The 23,183-nt window shown below is 46.5% G+C and overlaps 1 protein-coding gene and 21 non-coding genes across 22 annotated transcripts in view; all 22 read right to left on the bottom strand.

Annotated features, from left to right (window-relative positions):
• LOC142563434 (uncharacterized) overlaps nt 1-23,183 on the bottom strand; it is a 36,707-nt gene that overhangs the window by 1,011 nt on the left and 12,513 nt on the right. The window contains exons 2-3 of the mRNA XM_075673989.1: nt 6,551-6,644; nt 6,159-6,376 (exon numbers count right to left, since the gene is read on the bottom strand). Of these exons, the coding sequence (XP_075530104.1) occupies nt 6,159-6,376; nt 6,551-6,644 (312 nt within the window). The remainder of the gene's footprint in view (nt 1-6,158; nt 6,377-6,550; nt 6,645-23,183) is intronic.
• Nucleotides 6,855-6,926, bottom strand: TRNAG-UCC (transfer RNA glycine (anticodon UCC)). Its single transcript has one exon. It is a non-coding gene; the product is annotated as a tRNA-Gly (tRNA).
• Nucleotides 7,204-7,275, bottom strand: TRNAG-UCC (transfer RNA glycine (anticodon UCC)). The gene has a single exon. It is a non-coding gene; the product is annotated as a tRNA-Gly (tRNA).
• Nucleotides 7,906-7,977, bottom strand: TRNAG-UCC (transfer RNA glycine (anticodon UCC)). Its single transcript has one exon. It is a non-coding gene; the product is annotated as a tRNA-Gly (tRNA).
• Nucleotides 8,257-8,328, bottom strand: TRNAG-UCC (transfer RNA glycine (anticodon UCC)). Its single transcript has one exon. It is a non-coding gene; the product is annotated as a tRNA-Gly (tRNA).
• On the bottom strand, nt 8,608-8,679 carry TRNAG-UCC (transfer RNA glycine (anticodon UCC)). The gene has a single exon. It is a non-coding gene; the product is annotated as a tRNA-Gly (tRNA).
• On the bottom strand, nt 14,568-14,639 carry TRNAG-UCC (transfer RNA glycine (anticodon UCC)). The gene has a single exon. It is a non-coding gene; the product is annotated as a tRNA-Gly (tRNA).
• Nucleotides 14,919-14,990, bottom strand: TRNAG-UCC (transfer RNA glycine (anticodon UCC)). Its single transcript has one exon. It is a non-coding gene; the product is annotated as a tRNA-Gly (tRNA).
• Nucleotides 15,972-16,043, bottom strand: TRNAG-UCC (transfer RNA glycine (anticodon UCC)). The gene has a single exon. It is a non-coding gene; the product is annotated as a tRNA-Gly (tRNA).
• TRNAG-UCC (transfer RNA glycine (anticodon UCC)) lies at nt 17,727-17,798 on the bottom strand. Its single transcript has one exon. It is a non-coding gene; the product is annotated as a tRNA-Gly (tRNA).
• Nucleotides 18,078-18,149, bottom strand: TRNAG-UCC (transfer RNA glycine (anticodon UCC)). The gene has a single exon. It is a non-coding gene; the product is annotated as a tRNA-Gly (tRNA).
• On the bottom strand, nt 18,780-18,851 carry TRNAG-UCC (transfer RNA glycine (anticodon UCC)). The gene has a single exon. It is a non-coding gene; the product is annotated as a tRNA-Gly (tRNA).
• Nucleotides 19,131-19,202, bottom strand: TRNAG-UCC (transfer RNA glycine (anticodon UCC)). The gene has a single exon. It is a non-coding gene; the product is annotated as a tRNA-Gly (tRNA).
• TRNAG-UCC (transfer RNA glycine (anticodon UCC)) lies at nt 19,833-19,904 on the bottom strand. Its single transcript has one exon. It is a non-coding gene; the product is annotated as a tRNA-Gly (tRNA).
• Nucleotides 20,184-20,255, bottom strand: TRNAG-UCC (transfer RNA glycine (anticodon UCC)). Its single transcript has one exon. It is a non-coding gene; the product is annotated as a tRNA-Gly (tRNA).
• Nucleotides 20,535-20,606, bottom strand: TRNAG-UCC (transfer RNA glycine (anticodon UCC)). The gene has a single exon. It is a non-coding gene; the product is annotated as a tRNA-Gly (tRNA).
• Nucleotides 20,886-20,957, bottom strand: TRNAG-UCC (transfer RNA glycine (anticodon UCC)). The gene has a single exon. It is a non-coding gene; the product is annotated as a tRNA-Gly (tRNA).
• On the bottom strand, nt 21,237-21,308 carry TRNAG-UCC (transfer RNA glycine (anticodon UCC)). The gene has a single exon. It is a non-coding gene; the product is annotated as a tRNA-Gly (tRNA).
• TRNAG-UCC (transfer RNA glycine (anticodon UCC)) lies at nt 21,588-21,659 on the bottom strand. The gene has a single exon. It is a non-coding gene; the product is annotated as a tRNA-Gly (tRNA).
• TRNAG-UCC (transfer RNA glycine (anticodon UCC)) lies at nt 21,939-22,010 on the bottom strand. The gene has a single exon. It is a non-coding gene; the product is annotated as a tRNA-Gly (tRNA).
• On the bottom strand, nt 22,641-22,712 carry TRNAG-UCC (transfer RNA glycine (anticodon UCC)). The gene has a single exon. It is a non-coding gene; the product is annotated as a tRNA-Gly (tRNA).
• Nucleotides 22,992-23,063, bottom strand: TRNAG-UCC (transfer RNA glycine (anticodon UCC)). Its single transcript has one exon. It is a non-coding gene; the product is annotated as a tRNA-Gly (tRNA).

Raw genomic sequence — 23,183 nt, forward strand, 5'->3', positions numbered from 1 at the left:
TTCCACTCGGTATGGGCGCGCACGTAAATCCGCATGAAGAAAAATGGTATCTGTAACAACGTGACTTGTTGGCGGTGGAGGCAATACAACTTGGTAGTCCTCGTCGACCGAAGCAAAAGACCTGTTTCCGCGGCTTGAATGGGCCGCTGAATCCGCTCCTTGGGAGCCCATGATACCCACGTCCGAACACAACGGTGGCCGGAAGTGGAATGCCACAATACCACCGACGCGTGTTTTCGGTTGTTCCAAGCAGTCCTACTTCAGTCGTTAATTGCAACAAGAGTGTCGACACAGCCGGAATAAAATGACGCCCAGTGAGCAGAATGCATTTAATAGACAGATGCAGTGCCTTCGCAGTAGGGAAATTTAATAATAATATTTGGGGTTTTACGTGCCGAAACCACTTTCTGATTATGAGGCACGCCGTAGTGGAGGACGCCGGAAATTTTGACCACCTGGGGTTCTTTCACGTGCACCTAAATCTAAGCACACGGGTGTTTTCGCATTTCGCCCCCATCGAAATGCGGCCGCCGTGGCCGGGATTCGATCCCGCGACCTCGTGCTCAGCAGCCCAACACCATAGCCACTGAGCAACCACGGCGGGTTAGGGAAATTTAGGAGCGTATTTCTATTTTTCACGATAGAACGTCGCGCTTACCACGAATAAAAGTGGAGGTCAATTTCACACAAGCGAACTGATAATGTGTATAGATACGGGGAGGTGACATGTGGGCATGCGCACAAAACATTTGCGTCGACCGAGAAAATCGAACCCGGACAACTGCTTGGAAGGCAGCTATGCTAACCACCACTGTACCACCGACGCGTGTTCCCAGTATTTTGAAGCAGTCCTACTTCAGTTGTTAATCGTAACAAGAGTGTAGACACAGCCGGAAGAAAATGACGCCCAGTGCACAGAATGCATTTAATAGACAGATGCAGTGCCTTCGCATTATGGTAATCTAGGACTGCATTTCTTTTCTTCTTTTTCACGATAGAACGTCCCGCTTACCACGAGTAAAAGCAAAGGTCAATTTCACACATGCCAACTGATAATGTGTAAAGATACAGGGAGATGACGTGTGGGCATGCGCACAATATATTTGCGTCGGCCGTGAATCGAACCCGGGACAACAGCTTGGAAGGCAGCTATGCTAACCACTATACCACCGACGCGTGTTCCCAGTATTTTGAAGCAGTCCTACTTCAGTTGTTAATCGTAACAAGAGTGTAGACACAGCCGGAAGAAAATGACGCCCAGTGCACAGAATGCATTTAATAGACAGATGCAGTACCTTCGCATTATGGTAATCTAGGACTGCATTTCTTTTCTTCTTTTTCACGATAGAACGTCCCGCTTACCACGAGTAAAAGCAAAGGTCAATTTCACACATGCCAACTGATAATGTGTAAAGATACAGGGAGATGACGTGTGGGCATGCGCACAATATATTTGCGTCGGCCGTGAATCGAACCCGGGACAACAGCTTGGAAGGCAGCTATGCTAACCACTATACCACCGGCGCGCGTTTCCGGTATTTTGAAGCAGTTCTACTTCAGTAGTTAATCGCAACAAGAGTGTCGACACAGCCAGAATAAAATGACGCCCAGTGAACGGAACGCATTTAATAGCCAGATGCAGTGCCTTCGCCTTATGGTAATCTAGGACTGCATTTCTTTTTTTCTTTTTCACGATAGAACGTCCCGCTTACCACGAATAAAAGCAAAGGTCAATTTCACACAAGCCAACTGATAATTTGTATCGATACGGGGAGATGACGCGTGGGCATGTGCACAAAGCGTTTGCGTCGGCCGAGAATCGAACATGGGTCAACGGCTTGGAAGCCAGCTATGTTTACCACTATACCACCGACACATTTCTTTATTACCGGCTTGTCAAGTACATACAAACATTGTCACATAAAAACTAGTGTTAAAACGTCTAGTCGTTAGTAAGACTGGCGTGTGATGTTAAAATGGCTTCATCAAAGCCAAACTGTCCAACACTGAAAGCCAATTTTGTGGATCATTTTGCAGTTTCAAGACTTCGCTTGTATAATTAACACTCTCAATAATGTAATACATTGCTGACCTCGCGTGAACATCAGCATTGCGTAGAGCCATAAGATTTCGCCACAAACTTTGCATACAGCACAGCATCAACATGTCTACCGGCACACCATCAGGTTCAGCACATGGCAAAAACCTTATTCCGAACGCAGTGATAGGCATCCCTTTTTTTAATGTTCTTTGCAGGATGTCCCAAAGAAAGCGGGCATCGTGGCAGTCAAGAAAAATATGTTCGACAGTTTCTTCCTTGTTAAACTTAAGACAGTTGTCTGACAATGGGAAAAACAAGCCCTTGCTTCTTAGCCATGGCTTAACAGGCAGTGTGCCGGTATGCAGTTTGAAAAAGAATGATTTTGCGTTAGCTCGTACAGGCATATTATTGACTCGCTTGAAAACATCTTGTTCAGGCCCTAACTAGTACATAGAACGACACACTGGTTTAGGTACAAAGACTTCGACAAGATCCTCATACAATTGTTTTCGTGACACTGCAACCAAGTAGTCTTTCGAAAAACGAGCGTTTAGAAGACGTATCGCCATGGAAACTTCACGCAGATAGCCCTTTAGTGCCGTCGGTTTGATTGCGTGAGACGATACAACAAAATCGGGCAAAGCGTCGCGCAATCTCACTTGGATTACAGTCCGCAGAAATCCAACGCTTTGGTCGCGGAAGAAAACAAATCTCGACAAAAGTTGCTTGAAACACAAATGCGTTAAACGAAGTCCCCCATTGTGTAATGCGTGAAACAAATTACTTCTGCTCGTGCGTTCCCACACCGAACCCCAAATAAACTCTGCAAACACTCTGTGTATTTTTTAAACTGAAGATCGGCTCATGCATAGCACCTGCAGGACGTAGGACACTTTCGCTACTAAAAAGATATTACATACTTTGGCCTTAGCAAACATCAAAAAGTTGTGGCCTCCCCTCTCCCCTTCATTTGTTAGTTTGCTATTTGATTCTGCCTCTCTCACTCGTCCAGAATTCTATAGGCTCACGGTAGGCACTGAGCGGAACCCCAAGATTAATGCCGGGTAATACACTCCACTGCATTTTGTCAAAGACTTGTGGTGCATCTGGCCAATTCCCGTGCCAAAATCTTAAACATATTTACCAACTTATGGCACTACCGGAAGCATTGCAAAAAGCTTGGGCATCGCTCACAGCTTCTGCAATTCTCTGTTTATCGCGACACAACACTGCTATGGCATCGGCATAAGCTAAAACTTTTATTTCTCTACCAAGGAATGCGTACCCGCGAATATCATGGCTATGTAGTAACTTTAAGCAGAAAGGTTTTAAATAAAGTGCAAAAAGCAAGGCCGAGATCGGATAGCCTTGCTTTATACTAGGCATTACTGCAATCCGCCTGCTCAGTTTGTTGTTAATAATTAAGATTGTGGTACAACCATCATACATCATTTTCACCCCGTCCAAAATGACTGACCCGACGTTAACATAATGAAGAAGCATAAACAGGATTTCGTGTGACACGCTGTCAAAAGCTTCGACCAAATCTACTTGTAGCATAGCTACATGATCTCCCATCGCATCGCAGCATTTAAGTATGCATCGCGCTATATGCATATTTGTGAATATAGTCCTGCCTTTTATACCGCATGTGTGATGTGTACCTACTAGGGAGTTCACTAAACTCTGAAGGCGATGGGTGGGCACCTTCATCATCATCATCATCATCAGCCTGGTTACGCCCACTGCAAGGCAAAGGCCTCTCCCATACTTCTCCAACAACCCCGGTCATGTACTAATTGTGGCCATGCCGTCCCTGCAAACTTCTTAATCTCATCCGCCCACCTAACTTTCTGCCGCCCCCTGCTACGCTTCCCTTCCCTTGGGATCCAGTCCGTAACCCTTAATGACCATCGGTTATCTTCCCTTCTCATTACATGTCCTGCCCATGCCCATTTCTTTTTCTTGATTTCAACTAAGATGTCATTAACTCGCGTTTGTTCCCTCACCCAATCTGCTCTTTTCTTATCCCTTAACGTTACACCTATCATTCTTCTTTCCATAGCTCGTTGTGTCGTCCTCAATTTGAGTAAATACGCCTTCATAAATACATTATTATGAATATTTGCTAAGCTTATTGGCCGGTAGGTCTCTATGGATTGAAGTTTGATGTGGTCTGTTGATTTACGTATCAGTACTACATGTGTCTGTTGGAAAGAATGAGGCGTCCATTTTTGTTCGTAACACTTGGTTATGACGCGGTGAAGAGCCTCAGCGATTTCAAGCTTGAAAATTTTATATATCGCTGCCCCAAGTCCATCCGGTCCGGGCGATTTCTTTGCAATAAGACCATCTATAGCCTTTTCAATTTCTGTTACAGAAATCGGCCTGCCAAGGGCATCCTTAAGTTCGCCATCAATTTTCGGCATCAGAAGTAAATATTCACTCTTAAACGCAGAGATATCGCTTGTCCTCTTGCTTAGCAGCGTGCTATAGTAGTCAACTAAAGTGCGTTCTATCATTTGCCCGTCATTTGTAAGCAGCCCTTGATAAACGATTTCTTTTACTTCCTTGGTCATAGCGTACCTCTTCCCTTCACTTAAAGCTCGCTTGGTGGGCGTTTCACACAGCCATACACGTTCAGCGCGTGCTCTTAAAACCGCCCCACGATATCTCTCTTCATAAACCACTTCAAGTTTCGCTTTAAGTTCTTTGAAATCATGTGCAAATATACCAGCCGCGCCGCTTCCCATGTTCAACAGGTATGCTAACGTGCATTGCAGTTGCTGTTCTTCTTGCTTTTGTTTTTGCCGCAACACGCATGCTCTCTCTAAAGCAGTTGTTTTCGCTTTGGTTTTGAACATCTCTCAAGATTCTACACTTTTTAGATCCTCAAGGAGAACAACATATAATTTCCCTTTATTCTGTTCCAAATACTTCATCTTGCAAAAGGTTGTCGTCAAGTTTCCATAGGTGCCAATTAAATTTCTGTTCTTTCTTTTTAATACCTATCGTAACCATTACCAGACAATGATCAGTGAAAAAGATACATTCTACACCATATTCAGAAAGTAGCGGAACTAAGAGAACAGGAACATAGGTGCGGTCTAATTTTGAGCGGCTGTCTCCTTGAAAATGCGTATATTGCACATCACTGTAAGGACCAAGAACACTCCCAACATCCTCTAGATCAACATCACACAAAATTTCATGCAGAAGTGCGGCACTGTTATCTTGGCCAAGTTGCTTTTTCGATCGATCTATCGGCCGGCACACACAATTGAAGTCTCCAAACATTAGAACGTGTCTTTCACACCGCAAGAAAGACCTCAGAAGAACAAAAATTGTTCACGGTCTCGAGCATGATTAGGGGCGTATACACAAACCGCCGCCACAGCAATCCAGAAAAAGAAAATTCACCAATAAGCAAACGCCTCCCCCCCCTCACGTGAAGTAACTTGTTGCTCTGTTATCACAATGCTATTTCTAATAAAAAAAAGGCAGCCCTCAGAAGTACCACTTGCATGGCAAACGCGTACATTGTACTTATTTCTGAAAGTTTCGACCAATCGGGCCATTTTTTCTTCAGGTTCAATTTTTGTTTCATGGACGGCCATCAAATCAATGTCTTTTTCTAGTAACATGCGACTTATCTGACACTGTCTTCGCCTCTGCGACAACTCTCTGACGTTTAATGTCGCCAAACGAAGCGGACTGGAGAGGATAATAGTGTCTGCCAAGGTTTTAGTAATATTTAGGGTACGCCCCTACAAACTTTTCTTAGGAAACATATGGACTCTGGTATGCAGTGATGCTCGTTGAACATGGCCCTCCCTTTCGAGCCGACGACAGCCAACCCACGTAGTCGCAGGCCCATTCCCGATCAAAGATCACGTATTGGAAGCTCTTTCCGGGACACTACCTCCGCTAAGGCGGAGGTGGCCCGTGTGGCAGCCATCTGTCTGGCGGCACGTTGGGTTTGACCTTCAGCGTCGACCGTCGGCCTGTCTGGGTTTTCAGTGCCGGTTTTTCGGTATCGGTTTCGGCTATGGTCCTCAACATCGTCGCGCAACCACTTTCCGGCACCCTTAGCGTCGGAAGTCGTGTCCATGCTCACGGAGATGCTGACTGTTTCGTCAACCATGGTGGTTGGGGTTGCTTGGATAGTTGAAAACGCACTCGTCGCATCAACACCAATTTCCTTGACTTGAACCATGGCGGATGGAACTGCAGTATCGGGCACGTCGCCGTTATCAGACCCCTCCGAGTTCACCTTTTCGGTCTTCATTTCCAGAGATGTAGACTGAGCGTCCGCCCCTCCAGCAGCTTCCTTGCCTGTTGTTAATTGCAAAAAGAGTGTCGACACAGCCTGAACAAAATGACGCACAATGCACGGAATGCATTTAATAGCAAGATGCATTGCCTTCGCATTATGGTAATATATGCGAAGGCAATGCATCTTGCTATTATTGTCTTCACGTTGCCGATATCAGACCCCTCCGAGCTCACCTTTTAAGTCTTCATTTCCAGAGATGTAGACAGCATCCGCCCCTTCAGCAGCTTCCTTAGCTGTCGTTAATTGCAAAAACAGTGTCGACACAGCCTGAACCAAATGACGCACAATGCACGGCATGCATTTAATAGCAAGATGCATTGTCTTCGCATTATGGTAATCTAGGAGTGTATTTCTTTATTTTCTAACGATAGAACGCCCATTTTACCACGAATAAAAGAAAAGGTCAATTTCACACATGCCAACTGATAATGTGCATAGATACGAAGAGCAGACGTGTGGGCATGTGCACTAAATATTTGCGTCGGCCGGGAATCGAACCCGGGTCAACTGCTTGGAAGGCAGCTATGCAAACCACTATACCACCGACGCGTGTTTTCGGTTGTTCCAAGCAGTCTTACTTCAGTTGTTAATGGCAACAAGAGTGTCGACACAACCGGAATAAAATGACGCCCAGTGCACGGAATGGATTTATTAGGCAGATGCAGCGTCTTCGCATTATGGTAATCTAGGAGTGTATTTCTTTTTTTTTTCTAACGATAGAACGCCGCTTTTACCACGAATAAAAGAAAAGGTCAATTTCACACATGCCAACTGATAATGTGCATAGATACGAAGCGCAGACGTGTGGGCATGTGCACTAAATATTTGCGTCGGCCGGGAATCGAACCCAGGTCAACTGCTTGGAAGGCAGCTATGCTAACCACTATACCACCGACGCGTGTTTTCGGTTGTTCCAACCAGTCTTACTTCAGTTGTTATTTGCAACAGGAGTGTCAACACAGCCGGAATAAAATGATGCACACTGCACGGAATGCATTAATTAGCCAAATGCAGCGCCTTCGCAACATGGTTATCTAGCAGTGTATTGCTTTTTTCTCCTTTTCCACGATAGAACACCACGCTTAATACGAATAAATCTGAAGGTCGATTTCACACATGCCACTGATAATATCTAGAGATACGGGGAGCTGACGTGTGGGCATGTGCACAAAATATTTGCGTCGGCCGGGAATCGAACCCGGGTCAACTGCTTGGAAGGCAGCTATGCTAACCAATATACCACCGGCGCATGTTTCCAGTTGTTCCAAGCAGTCCTACTTCAGTTGTTAATTGCAACAAGAGTGTCAACACAGCCGGAATAAAATGATGCACAATGCACGGAATGCATTATTTAGCCAAATGCAGCGCCTTCGCAACATGGTTATCTAGCAGTGTACTGCTTTTTTCTCCTTTTCCACGATAGAACACCACGCTTAATACGAATAAAAGTAAAGGTCGATTTGACACATGCCACTGATAATATCTAGAGATACGGGGAGCTGACGTGTGGGCATGTGCACAAAATATTTGCGTCGGCCGGGAATCGAACCCGGGTCAACTGCTTGGAAGGCAGCTATGCTAACCACTATACCACCGACGCGTGTTTCCAGTTGTCCTAAGCAGTCCTACTTCAGTTGTTAATTGCAACAAGAGTGTCAACACAGCCGGAATAAAATGACGCCAAATGCTCGGAATGCATCTATTAGCCAGATGCAGTGCCTTCGCAACATGGTAATCTAGCACTGTATTCCCTTTTTCACCTTTTCCACGATAGAACACCACTATTAATACGAATAAAAGTGAAGGTCGATTTCACACATGCCACTGATAATATCTAGAGATACGGGGAGCTGACGTGTGGGCATGTGCACAAAATATTTGCGTCGGCCGGGAATCGAACCCGGGTCAACTGCTTGGAAGGCAGCTATGCTAACCACTATACCACCGACGCGTGTTTCCAGTTGTTCCAAGAAGTCCTACTTCAGTTGTTAATTGCAACAAGAGTGTCAACACAGCCGGAATAAAATGATGCACAATGCACGGAATGCATTAATTAGCCAAATGCAGCGCCTTCGCAACATGGTTATCTAGCAGTGTATTGCTTTTTTCTCCTTTTCCACGATAGAACACCACGCTTAATACGAATAAAAGTGAAGGTCGATTTCACACATGCCACTGATAATATCTAGAGATACGGGGAGCTGACGTGTGGGCATGTGCACAAAATATTTGCGTCGGCCGGGAATCGAACCCGGGTCAACTGCTTGGAAGGCAGCTATGCTAACCGCTATACCACCGACGCTTTTTTTTTTTTCTTTATTGCCAGACCTCGACATATCACAACACAAATTCCTAAATGATATAAACAAAGACCAAAGAAGCAAAAAGGGATGAATACACAAACGGAACAAGGAACAGTAATATTTACATTCGCTGCCGTCCGCTACTGTGGCACGACGTTGTCGGATTAAAATTCCTTTAGTGCTGTAAGGGGTTCAACCCTCGACAGCCACTCAGGAACAGGCTGTTGCATCTTGATCACTTCCACATACCGTTGCATGGATTCACAAAAGTACAGACGCGCCGGTCGGGCATCCGGGTCACAATGGTAACCCGCCATTCTTGCGCGCCATAAACAGTGGAGGCCCGTAAGCATGATCAGGTCGTACGGGAAACCTTCGTCGTCATATACTGGCAGAAACCTGATTCCGTGGGGATCTATAGGTAGCTCCTTTTTTAGAGTCCTTTGTAACACGTCCCAGAAAAAGACCCCTTCCCAACAGTGGATGAAGACGTGATCTATGCTTTCTGTTTTTTTACATATAAGGCAGTTGGTTCCCCATGGCATGTAGAACCCACGTTGTTCAAGGAAGATTTTAACAGGTACAGTACCAGTGTGTAATTTAAAAAAGAACGATTTAGTGGCTGGTTGAACTGGCATCTTCTTCACCCTTTTCAATACATCTAGGCCTGGACCTCCACTGTACGGGGCTCTGTACATAGGTACCAGCAAAACACTGTCACATAAATCACGATATAACTTTTTCCGTTTTACACTCCACAAATATGCACTTGAAAAACGAACACGCAAAAAGGAAACACTCTGAACTATTTCCCGAAAGAAACCACGGACTGGTCCTGGCATTATTTCCGTACCTACAATGAATTCGGGAAGTGATCTTGACAGCCTCATTTGGATCACCGTGCGCAGAAATGGGTCGTTTGTATCTCGAAAGAAGGAGAATCTATTCACCAGTTGACGCAAGAAGAGGTGCGCCAACCCCAGACCACCATCCTTCACGCGCCGGAAGAGATTATCTCGGCTACATCGCTCCCAGCTCGATGCCCACACGAATACAGCGAACACGCGGTGCAGTTTCTGCACATTAATACGAGAGCACTGTAGTACCTGCATTACGTACCAGATCTTTGTCACGAGAAACATGTTGCACGCTGTAGCTCTCGCGAATATTGACAAGTAACAGGCGTTCCATCGGTCGGCTTTTTCTTTTAGTTGTTTTGTCCGCTCCTTCCAGTACTCGCTACTGTCCTTGTAGGCATCAAGGGGTGCTCCAAGGTACTTAACTGGCGTCGTGACCCAGTTTACGTTCGAAAAGTGGTCTGGTGTAGACGCCCATCTTCCATGCCAAAACCCCAAACATTTCTGCCAGTTAACGTAGCTGTTAGTGACGTTACCAAACTTTTTGACGATGTTAACAGTATTCAATACACTTTGTTTGTCCTTACAGCACACAGCCACATCGTCAGCGTATGCCAGTAGCTTCACTTCTGCTGATTGAAGACTAAACCCCTTAATACATTCATTTTCAATGATGGCCAGACATAGCGTTTCTATGTAGACACAAAACAGGAGTGGACTGAGTGGACAACCCTGGCGAACGGAGCGCTTCACGTTAATGGGGGCCCCCAACATCTGATTAATTATAAGTCTGGTATAGCAGCTCCGGTACGCCATGGTCACCCCTTCAGCGATTATGTGGCCAAAATTAACGTGTTCAAGGATGGTAAGCAATATGTCGTGAGAAACACAATCAAACGCCTTCTCCAAGTCTAGCTGGAGGATGGCTACTGCATCGCACATGGCGTCACAACACTCCAGCACACACTTCATTTTATGGATGTTAGTGAAAATGGTTCTTCCACGAATACCACACGTCTGGTGTGGGCCGACTACTTCCTGAATAACTGACTGGACCCGTCGTGCCAACACCTTCATCAATATTTTGTAGTCGCAGTTAGTAAGCGCTATGGGTCTGTAGGAGGAAAGTTGCTTGAGCTTTTCGGTCTCTTCTGTTTTCGGTATTAGTACTGTATGGGACTGGCCAAAGGATGGTGGAAGTATTTTCAGTTCATATGCTTCATTGAAAACTGCTGTTAACATAGGAGCTAGGTGGCTCTTGAAGGATTTGTACCAAGCGGCACAAAGACCGTCTGGACCTGGCGACTTCCCAGGATTCAGGTCTTCGATGGCTTTCATCACTTCATATTCTGTTAATGGTCGTTCTAAGGTTTCTTTAACCTCACTCGACAGCTGTGGGATTCGTTGCAAAAATAACTTCTTGAAATCGTGCATGTTGACAGGCCTGAATGTAAAAAGTTCTTTGTAATGCTCAAAGAAAGCACGCCCTATATTATTGTTATCCGTTAATACCACCCCTTCATATTCGATAGCCTCAATCTGCTTACGTCTCGAGTGCTTTTTTTCTAACCCCAGTGCTCTTTTCGTTGGCGTTTCCCCGCATGATAGCCTTTCTGCTCTGGCGCGCACTAGCGCACCTCGGAAGCGATCTTCGTCGAATACCTCGAGCTTCTTCTTAACGGCGCGCATATCTTGTTGATAGGCGCCAGGTTGCATGCATTCAAGCTTCGCAAATTTTTCTAGCAATGTTGTTAAATCCTTTTCTCTGGCCTTTTGTTCATATCGCAGTACGCTACTTCTTTCAATTGCCTTCAATTTAATGCTTTGCTTCAGCAACTCCCATTCCTCACCAAATTTCGTAGAACTGTCTGTTCCAAAAGAATTCAGAGCAGCCACTGCATTTTCGTTAAAAGTTTCATCCCGTAACAGCTCTGCATTCAATTTCCACAGTTCCCAGACGAACTTGTTTCGTTCTTTCTTCCTGCCCACCGTGCATTTTACCAGGCAGTGGTCAGAATATGATATGGCCGTAACTGTGTAGCACTGGCATTTTTCCACTAAATCATATGAAAGATAGATACGGTCTAAGCGTGCGTGACTTGTGCCCTGAAAGTGAGTGTAGCTTACGTCTCCGTGACCGCGAAAACATTCTGCGATATCTTCTAATTCGAATTCGTGTGTGATCTGCGCCAGGATATCACTACTTTTGTCACAAACCACGCGACGCGTAGACCTATCCTCAGCTTTCAATACGCAGTTGAAGTCGCCTACACAGGCTATCATTTTTTGCACATGTAAATGATGCTTTAAACTCAAAAAGAAATTTGCCCTCTCTTGCACAGTATTAGGCGCATAAATGCAAAACACGCGCCATTGGACATTACAATTGCTGAAGTCACAAAAGACAAGTCGACCAGAAGTACAGGAGAAGTAACCATCTATAACAAGACCAGGGAGCTTCCTCACGAACAGCACACACCCTGCCGAAGTCCCTAAGGCGTGGCTCACTACCGTATAGTAGTTATACGTGAACCTTTGCACCATGCTCCCGGTCTCCTCCTCGCCGTCTACCTTGGTTTCTTGCACGGCTAAAACGTTGAGGTCGTGGTCCACTAGTAGTCTGTAAACCTGACTCTGTTTCCTTTTGGCGGCCAGACCTCGAACGTTTAGCGTGCCGAGGCTAAGCGACGGGTTGGTAGCCATTATTGGTGAAAACCGGAGGGGAGAAGGCCCGGAGCATGGTGCTCACCTTAACGTCTAGCTGACCGCTAGACGCCTCCGTGGCCATCCGGCGGCCGTCGCCCGGGTTCCTCTTTGGTCGGCTTCGGGGTTAGCCTACGGTCAGTCTCCAGGTTCGGCTTGGGCTTGAGGGTGGAGCGCCTTCCAGGTAGCGTCTTAGCGGGTGGTGCCTCGGAGTCACCGCCGGCCTTTCCGTCGACTTTCTCCTCGTGCTGCAGGGATCTCTTGACCGGTGCCGAGACGGACTCGACGCGGGCGCTAGCAGGGCTCGCGTTGTCGTCCGCCTCTGCCTGCGTTGCATCCGTAGCTGGCTGGTGGCTCTCATTTTCTTGCGGGGCCGTCTTCACGCTCTCGACTGTAGCCGCTGGTTCTTTGGGGGGAGGGATATTCCTTCCTCCTTCGGCTTGCTTGGTCGTCGTGCCGGTTTCTGCCGCCACTTTGCCGTTTCCAGCTCCCGTGGCCGCTTCCTCCGCCTCGGTCACGTCCATTACATGGTCTAACGTCGACGGCTCGCTCTCCGCCGAACCCGCGGCTACTGCGTATGAACGCACACAGTCCGCGTCGTTGTGTCCAAAAAGCCTGCACCGCGAGCAACGGGGAACCTTGCATTCACGACGAACGTGGCCAGAGCCCCGGCAGCGCAGGCACTGCATGGGACGTCCTGGGGCTACCACCAGCGCAAGCTCGCCGGCGACGCGGATCTGGTGGGGCAGGTCGTCGACTTTCATTCCTGCCTTCAGCTGCAGCAGCACTGCTCGGGTCGTCGAGCCCTTGTCGGAAACGCCATCCACTCGCCAGCGCTCCCGGGTCACTTCCGTCACCTTGCCGAAGGAGGCCAGCGCGGTCTTGACGTCTTCGTCGTCCACCCCATGCAGAAGCCAGTGGATACGAAGCTTCACCTGTTGTTCCTTGGGGTCGATGACCAGGCAGCGACGCCCCTTCACCTGCAGCTCCTTCAGGGCCGCCAGCTTTTCGGCAGCCTCGGCTGTCTTCATCGTCACCGCCCATACATGGTTGATTTGGTATGCTCCAAGGGCGACGACGCCAGAGAGCATACCAACAGCTTGAAGCGCGTCTCGAAAATCTTCTACACGAAACGGGCGAACACGAGCGTCGCCGTGCAAAAAAACTGTGTTCAAAACAATACGTCCTGTAGGTAGGCGAGGCAAAATTATCTGGTAATCTTTATCTTCTTCCGTCGAAAGCCTGTTGCCGCGGCTAACAGCCGCATATGCCGCTCCATTGGAGCCCATGATCCCGCGATCCGTTCAGCTCGGGAGCCGGAAGCAGAATGACTATACCACCGACGCGTGTTTCCAGTTGTTCCAAGCAGTCCTACTTCAGTTGTTAATTGCAACAAGAGTGTCCACACAGCCGGAATAAAATGATGCACAATGCACGGAATGCATTAATTAGACAAATGCAGCGCCTTCGCAACATGGTTATCTAGCGGTGTATTGCTTTTTTCTCCTTTTCCACGATAGAACACCACGCTTAATACGAATAAAAGTGAAGGTCGATTTCACACATGCCACTGATAATATCTAGAGATACGGGGAGCTGACGTGTGGGCATGTGCACAAAATATTTGCGTCGGCCGGGAATCGAACCCGGGTCAACTGCTTGGAAGGCAGCTATGCTAACCACTATACCTGCGACGCGTGTTTCCAGTTGTTCCAAGCAGTCCTACTTCAGTTGTTAATTGCAACAAGAGTGTCAACACAGCCGGAATAAAATGATGCACAATGCACGGAATGTATTAATTAGCCAAATGCAGCGCCTTCGCAACATGGTTATCTAGCAGTGTATTGCTTTTTTCTCCTTTTCCACGATAGAACACCACGCTTAATACGGATAAAAGTGAAGGTCGATTTCACACATGCCACTGATAATATCTAGAGATACGGGGAGCTGACGTGTGGGCATGTGCACAAAATATTTGCGTCGGCCGGGAATCGAACCCGGGTCAACTGCTTGGAAGGCAGCTATGCTAACCACTATACCTGCGACGCGTGTTTCCAGTTGTTCCAAGCAGTCCTACTTCAGTTGTTAATTGCAACAAGAGTGTCAACACAGCCGGAATAAAATGATGCACAATGCACGGAATGCATTAATTAGCCAAATGCAGCGCCTTCGCAACATGGTAATCTAGCAGTGTATTGCTTTTTTCTCCTTTTAAACGATAGAACACCACGCTTAATACGAATAAAAGTAAAGGTCGATTTCACACATGCCACTGATAATATCTAGAGATACGGGGAGCTGACGTGTGGGCATGTGCACAAGATATTTGCGTCGGCCGGGAATCGAACCCGGGTCAACTGCTTGGAAGGCAGCTATGCTAACCACTATACCACCGACGCGTGTTTCCAGTTGTTCCAAGCAGTCCTACTTCAGTTGTTAATTGCAACAAGAGTGTCAACACAGCCGGAATAAAATGATGCACAATGCACGGAATGCATTAATTAGCCAAATGCAGCGCCTTCGCAACATGGTAATCTAGCAGTGTATTGCTTTTTTCTCCTTTTCCACGATAGAACACCACGCTTAATACGAATAAAAGTAAAGGTCGATTTCACACATGCCACTGATAATATCTAGAGATACGGGGAGCTGACGTGTGGGCATGTGCACAAAATATTTGCGTCGGCCGGGAATCGAACCCGGGTCAACTGCTTGGAAGGCAGCTATGCTAACCACTATACCACCGACGCGTGTTTCCAGTTGTTGCAAGCAGTCCTACATCAGTTTTTATTTGCAACAAGAGTGTCAACACAGCCGGAACAAAATGACGCCAAATGCTCGGTATGCATTAATTAGCCAAATGCAGCGCCTTCGCAACATGCTAATCTAGCACTGTATTTCTTTTTTCTCCTTTTCCACGATAGAACGCCGCCCCTAATACGAATAAAAGTGAAGGTCGATTTCACACATGCCACTGATAATATCTAGAGATACGGGGAGCTGACGTGTGGGCATGTGCGCAAGATATTTGCGTCGGCCGGGAATCGAACCCGGGTCAACTGCTTGGAAGGCAGCTATGCTAACCACTATACCTGCGACGCGTGTTTCCAGTTGTTCCAAGCAGTCCTACTTCAGTTGTTAATTGCAACAAGAGTGTCAACACAGCCGGAATAAAATGATGCACAATGCACGGAATGCATTAATTAGCCAAATGCAGCGCCTTCGCAACATGGTAATCTAGCAGTGTATTGCTTTTTTCTCCTTTTCCACGATAGAACACCACGCTTAATACGAATAAAAGTAAAGGTCGATTTCACACATGCCACTGATAATATCTAGAGATACGGGGAGCTGACGTGTGGGCATGTGCACAAGATATTTGCGTCGGCCGGGAATCGAACCCGGGTCAACTGCTTGGAAGGCAGCTATGCTAACCACTATACCTGCGACGCGTGTTTCCAGTTGTTCCAAGCAGTCCTACTTCAGTTGTTAATTGCAACAAGAGTGTCAACACAGCCGGAATAAAATGATGCACAATGCACGGAATGCATTAATTAGCCAAATGCAGCGCCTTCGCAACATGGTAATCTAGCAGTGTATTGCTTTTTTCTCCTTTTCCACGATAGAACACCACGCTTAATACGAATAAAAGTAAAGGTCGATTTCACACATGCCACTGATAATATCTAGAGATACGGGGAGCTGACGTGTGGGCATGTGCACAAAATATTTGCGTCGGCCGGGAATCGAACCCGGGTCAACTGCTTGGAAGGCAGCTATGCTAACCACTATACCACCGACGCGTGTTTCCAGTTGTTGCAAGCAGTCCTACATCAGTTTTTATTTGCAACAAGAGTGTCAACACAGCCGGAACAAAATGACGCCAAATGCTCGGTATGCATTAATTAGCCAAATGCAGCGCCTTCGCAACATGCTAATCTAGCACTGTATTTCTTTTTTCTCCTTTTCCACGATAGAACGCCGCCCCTAATACGAATAAAAGTGAAGGTCGATTTCACACATGCCACTGATAATATCTAGAGATACGGGGAGCTGACGTGTGGGCATGTGCGCAAGATATTTGCGTCGGCCGGGAATCGAACCCGGGTCAACTGCTTGGAAGGCAGCTATGCTAACCACTATACCTGCGACGCGTGTTTCCAGTTGTTCCAAGCAGTCCTATTTCAGTTGTTAATTGCAACAAGAGTGTCAACACAGCCGGAATAAGATCACGCCAAATGCTCGGAATGCATCTATTAGCCAGATGCAGTGCCTTCGCAACATGGTAATCTAGCACTGTATTTCTTTTTTCACCTTTTCCACGATAGAACACCACTCTTAATACGAATAAAAGTGAAGGTCGATTTCACACATGCCACTGATAATATCTAGAGATACGGGGAGCTGACGTGTGGGCATGTGCACAAAATATTTGCGTCGGCCGGGAATCGAACCCGGGTCAACTGCTTGGAAGGCAGCTATGCTAACCACTATACCTGCGACGCGTGTTTCCAGTTGTTCCAAGCAGTCCTACTTCAGTTGTTAATTGCAACAAGAGTGTCAACACAGCCGGAATAAAATCATGCACAATGCACGGAATGCATTAATTAGCCAAATGCAGCGCCTTCGCAACATGGTTATCTAGCAGTGTACTGCTTTTTTCTCCTTTTCCACGATAGAAGACCACGCTTAATACGAATAAAAGTAAAGGTCGATTCCACACATGCCACTGATAATATCTAGAGATACGGGGAGCTGACGTGTGGGCATGTGCGCAAGATATTTGCGTCGGCCGGGAATCGAACCCGGGTCAACTGCTTGGAAGGCAGCTATGCTAACCACTATACAACCGACACGTGTTTCCAGTTGTTCCAAGCAGTCCTACTTCAGTTGTTAATTGCAACAAGAGTGTCAACACAGCCGGAATAAAATGACGCCGAATGCTCGGAATGCATCTATTAGCCAGATGCAGTGCCTTCGCAACATGGTAATCTAGCACTGTATTTCTTTTTTCACCTTTTCCACGATAGAACACCACTCTTAATACGAATAAAAGTGAAGGTCGATTTCACACATGCCACTTATAATATCTAGAGATACGGGGAGCAGACGTGTGGGCATGTGCGCAAGATATTTGCGTCGGCCGGGAATCGAACCCGGGTCAACTACTTGGAATGCAGCTATGCTAACCACTATACCACCGACGCGTGTTTCCAGTTGTTCCAAGCAGTCCTACTTCAGTTGTTAATTGCAACAAGAGTGTCAACAAAGCCGGAATAAAATCACGCCAAATGCTCGGAATGCATCTATTAGCCAGATGCAGTGCCTTCGCAACATGGTAATCTAGCACTGTATTTCTTTTTTCACCTTTTCCACGATAGAACACCACTCTTAATACGAATAAAAGTGAAGGTCGATTTCACACATGCCACTGATAATATCTAGAGATACGGGGAGCTGACGTGTGGGCATGTGCACAAAATATTTGCGTCGGCCGGGAATCGAACCCGGGTCAATTGCTTGGAAGGCAGCTATGCTAACCACTATACCACCGACGCGTGTTTCCAGTTGTTCCAAGCAGTCCTACTTCAGTTGTTAATTGCAACAAGAGTGTCAACACAGCCGGAATAAAATGATGCACAATGCACGGAATGCCATAATTAGCCAAATGCAGCGCCTTCGCAACATGGTTATCAAGCAGTGTATTGCTTTTTTCTCCTTTTCCACGATAGAACACCACGCTTAATACGAATAAAAGTGAAGGTCGATTTCACACATGCCACTGATAGTATCTAGAGATACGGGGAGTTGACGTGTGGGTATGTGCAAAAAATATTTGCGTCGGCCGGGAATCGAACCCGGGACAACTGCTTGGAAGGCAGCTATGCTAACCACTATACCACCGACGCGTGTTTCCAGTTGTTCCAAGCAGTCCTACTTCAGTTGTTAATTGCAACAAGAGTGTCAACAGAGCCGGAATAAAATGATGCACAATGCACGGAATGCCATAATTAGCCAAATGCAGCGCCTTCGCAACATGGTTATCAAGCAGTGTATTGCTTTTTTCTCCTTTTCCACGATAGAACACCACGCTTAATTCGAATATAAGGGAAGGTCGATTTCACACATGCCACTGATAATATCTAGAGATACGGGGAGCTGACGTGTGGGCATGTGCAAAAAATTTTTGCGTGGGCCGGGAATCGAACCCGGGTCAACTGCTTGGAAGGCAGCTATGCTAACCACTATACCTGCGACGCGTGTTTCCAGTTGTTCCAAGCAGTCCTACTTCAGTTGTTAATTGCAACAAGAGTGTCAACACAGCCGGAATAAAATGATGCAGAATGCACGGAATGCATCTATTAGCCAGATGCAGTGCCTTCGCAACATGGTAATCTAGCACTGTATTTCTTTTTTCACCTTTTCCACGATAGAACACCACTCTTAATACGAATAAAAGTGAAGGTCGATTTCACACATGCCACTGATAATATCTAGAGATACGGGGAGCTGACGTGTGGGCATGTGCGCAAGATATTTGCGTCGGCCGGGAATCGAACCCGGGTCAACTGCTTGGAAGGCAGCTATGCTAACCACTATACCACCGACGCGTGTTTCCAGTTGTTCCAAGCAGTCCTACTTCAGTTGTTAATTGCAACAAGAGTGTCAACACAGCCGGAATAAAATGATGCACAATGCACGGAATGCCATAATTAGCCAAATGCAGCGCCTTCGCAACATGGTTATCAAGCAGTGTATTGCTTTTTTCTCCTTTTCCACGATAGAACACCACGCTTAATACGAATAAAAGTGAAGGTCGATTTCACACATGCCACTGATAGTATCTAGAGATACGGGGAGTTGACGTGTGGGTATGTGCAAAAAATATTTGCGTCGGCCGGGAATCGAACCCGGGACAACTGCTTGGAAGGCAGCTATGCTAACCACTATACCACCGACGCGTGTTTCCAGTTGTTCCAAGCAGTCCTACTTCAGTTGTTAATTGCAACAAGAGTGTCAACAGAGCCGGAATAAAATGATGCACAATGCACGGAATGCCATAATTAGCCAAATGCAGCGCCTTCGCAACATGGTTATCAAGCAGTGTATTGCTTTTTTCTCCTTTTCCACGATAGAACACCACGCTTAATTCGAATATAAGGGAAGGTCGATTTCACACATGCCACTGATAATATCTAGAGATACGGGGAGCTGACGTGTGGGCATGTGCAAAAAATTTTTGCGTGGGCCGGGAATCGAACCCGGGTCAACTGCTTGGAAGGCAGCTATGCTAACCACTATACCTGCGACGCGTGTTTCCAGTTGTTCCAAGCAGTCCTACTTCAGTTGTTAATTGCAACAAGAGTGTCAACACAGCCGGAATAAAATGATGCAGAATGCACGGAATGCATCTATTAGCCAGATGCAGTGCCTTCGCAACATGGTAATCTAGCACTGTATTTCTTTTTTCACCTTTTCCACGATAGAACACCACTCTTAATACGAATAAAAGTGAAGGTCGATTTCACACATGCCACTGATAATATCTAGAGATACGGGGAGCTGACGTGTGGGCATGTGCGCAAGATATTTGCGTCGGCCGGGAATCGAACCCGGGTCAACTGCTTGGAAGGCAGCTATGCTAACCACTATACCACCGACGCGTGTTTCCAGTTGTTCCAAGCAGTCCTACTTCAGTTGTTAATTGCAACAAGAGTGTCAACACAGCCGGAATAAAATGACGCCAAATGCTCGGAATGCATCTATTAGCCAGATGCAGTGCCTTCGCAACATGGTAATCTAGCACTGTATTTCTTTTTTCACCTTTTCCACGATAGAACACCACTCTTAATACGAATAAAAGTGAAGGTCGATTTCACACATGCCACTGATAATATCTAGAGATACGGGGAGCTGACGTGTGGGCATGTGCACAAAATATTTGCGTCGGCCGGGAATCGAACCCGGGTCAACTGCTTGGAAGGCAGCTATGCTAACCACTATACCACCGACGCGTGTTTCCAGTTGTTCCAAGCAGTCCTACTTCAGTTGTTAATTGCAACAAGAGTGTCAACACAGCCGGAATAAAATGACGCCAAATGCTCGGAATGCATCTATTAGCCAGATGCAGTGCCTTCGCAACATGGTAATCTAGCACTGTATTTCTTTTTTCACCTTTTCCACGATAGAACACCACTCTTAATACGAATAAAAGTGAAGGTCGATTTCACACATGCCACTGATAATATCTAGAGATACGGGGAGCTGACGTGTGGGCATGTGCACAAAATATTTGCGTCGGCCGGGAATCGAACCCGGGTCAACTGCTTGGAAGGCAGCTATGCTAACCACTATACCACCGACGCGTGTTTCCGGTTGTTCCAAGCAGTCCTATTTCAGTTGTTAATTGCAACAAGAGTGTCAACACAGCCGGAATAAAATGACGCCAAATGCTCGGAATGCATCTATTAGCCAGATGCAGTGCCTTCGCAACATGGTAATCTAGCACTGTATTTCTTTTTTCACCTTTTCCACGATAGAACACCACTCTTAATACGAATAAAAGTGAAGGTCGATTTCACACATGCCACTGATAATATCTAGAGATACGGGGAGCTGACGTGTGGGCATGTGCGCAAGATATTTGCGTCGGCCGGGAATCGAACCCGGGTCAACTGCTTGGAAGGCAGCTATGCTAACCACTATACCACCGACGCGTGTTTCCGGTTGTTCCAAGCAGTCCTATTTCAGTTGTTAATTGCAACAAGAGTGTCAACACAGCCGGAATAAAATCACGCCAAATGCTCGGAATGCATCTATTAGCCAGATGCAGTGCCTTCGCAACATGGTAATCTAGCACTGTATTTCTTTTTTCACCTTTTCCACGATAGAACACCACTCTTAATACGAATAAAAGTGAAGGTCGATTTCACACATGCCACTGATAATATCTAGAGATACGGGGAGCTGACGTGTGGGCATGTGCACAAAATATTTGCGTCGGCCGGGAATCGAACCCGGGTCAACTGCTTGGAAGGCAGCTATGCTAACCACTATACCACCGACGCGTGTTTCCAGTTGTTCCAAGCAGTCCTACTTCAGTTGTTAATTGCAACAAGAGTGTCAACACAGCCGGAATAAAATGACGCCAAATGCTCGGAATGCATCTATTAGCCAGATGCAGTGCCTTCGCAACATGGTAATCTAGCACTGTATTTCTTTTTTCACCTTTTCCACGATAGAACACCACTCTTAATACGAATAAAAGTGAAGGTCGATTTCACACATGCCACTGATAATATCTAGAGATACGGGGAGCTGACGTGTGGGCATGTGCGCAAGATATTTGCGTCGGCCGGGAATCGAACCCGGGTCAACTGCTTGGAAGGCAGCTATGCTAACCACTATACCACCGACGCGTGTTTCCAGTTGTTCCAAGCAGTCCTACTTCAGTTGTTAATTGCAACAAGAGTGTCAACACAGCCGGAATAAAATCACGCCAAATGCTCGGAATGCATCTATTAGCCAGATGCAGTGCCTTCGCAACATGGTAATCTAGCACTGTATTTCTTTTTTCACCTTTTCCACGATAGAACACCACTCTTAATACGAATAAAAGTGAAGGTCGATTTCACACATGCCACTGATAATATCTAGAGATACGGGGAGCTGACGTGTGGGCATGTGCACAAAATATTTGCGTCGGCCGGGAATCGAACCCGGGTCAACTGCTTGGAAGGCAGCTATGCTAACCACTATACCACCGACGCGTGTTTCCGGTTGTTCCAAGCAGTCCTATTTCAGTTGTTAATTGCAACAAGAGTGTCAACACAGCCGGAATAAAATGATGCACAATGCACGGAATGCCATAATTAGCCAAATGCAGCGCCTTCGCAACATGGTTATCAAGCAGTGTATTGCTTTTTTCTCCTTTTCCACGATAGAACACCACGCTTAATTCGAATATAAGGGAAGGTCGATTTCACACATGCCACTGATAATATCTAGAGATACGGGGAGCTGACGTGTGGGCATGTGCAAAAAATTTTTGCGTGGGCCGGGAATCGAACCCGGGTCAACTGCTTGGAAGGCAGCTATGCTAACCACTATACCTGCGACGCGTGTTTCCAGTTGTTCCAAGCAGTCCTACTTCAGTTGTTAATTGCAACAAGAGTGTCAACACAGCCGGAATAAAATGATGCACAATGCACGGAATGCATCTATTAGCCAGATGCAGTGCCTTCGCAACATGGTAATCTAGCACTGTATTTCTTTTTTCACCTTTTCCACGATAGAACACCACTCTTAATACGAATAAAAGTGAAGGTCGATTTCACACATGCCACTGATAATATCTAGAGATACGGGGAGCTGACGTGTGGGCATGTGCGCAAGATATTTGCGTCGGCCGGGAATCGAACCCGGGTCAACTGCTTGGAAGGCAGCTATGCTAACCACTATACCACCGACGCGTGTTTCCGGTTGTTCCAAGCAGTCCTATTTCAGTTGTTAATTGCAACAAGAGTGTCAACACAGCCGGAATAAAATCACGCCAAATGCTCGGAATGCATCTATTAGCCAGATGCAGTGCCTTCGCAACATGGTAATCTAGCACTGTATTTCTTTTTTCACCTTTTCCACGATAGAACACCACTCTTAATACGAATAAAAGTGAAGGTCGATTTCACACATGCCACTGATAATATCTAGAGATACGGGGAGCTGACGTGTGGGCATGTGCACAAAATATTTGCGTCGGCCGGGAATCGAACCCGGGTCAACTGCTTGGAAGGCAGCTATGCTAACCACTATACCACCGACGCGTGTTTCCGGTTGTTCCAAGCAGTCCTATTTCAGTTGTTAATTGCAACAAGAGTGTCAACACAGCCGGAATAAAATGATGCACAATGCACGGAATGCATTAATTAGCCAAATGCAGCGCC

The sequence above is a fragment of the Dermacentor variabilis genome, chromosome 11 (assembly GCF_050947875.1).
Source record: "Dermacentor variabilis isolate Ectoservices chromosome 11, ASM5094787v1, whole genome shotgun sequence".
In the NCBI taxonomy this organism is placed as follows: Eukaryota; Metazoa; Arthropoda; class Arachnida; order Ixodida; family Ixodidae; genus Dermacentor; species Dermacentor variabilis.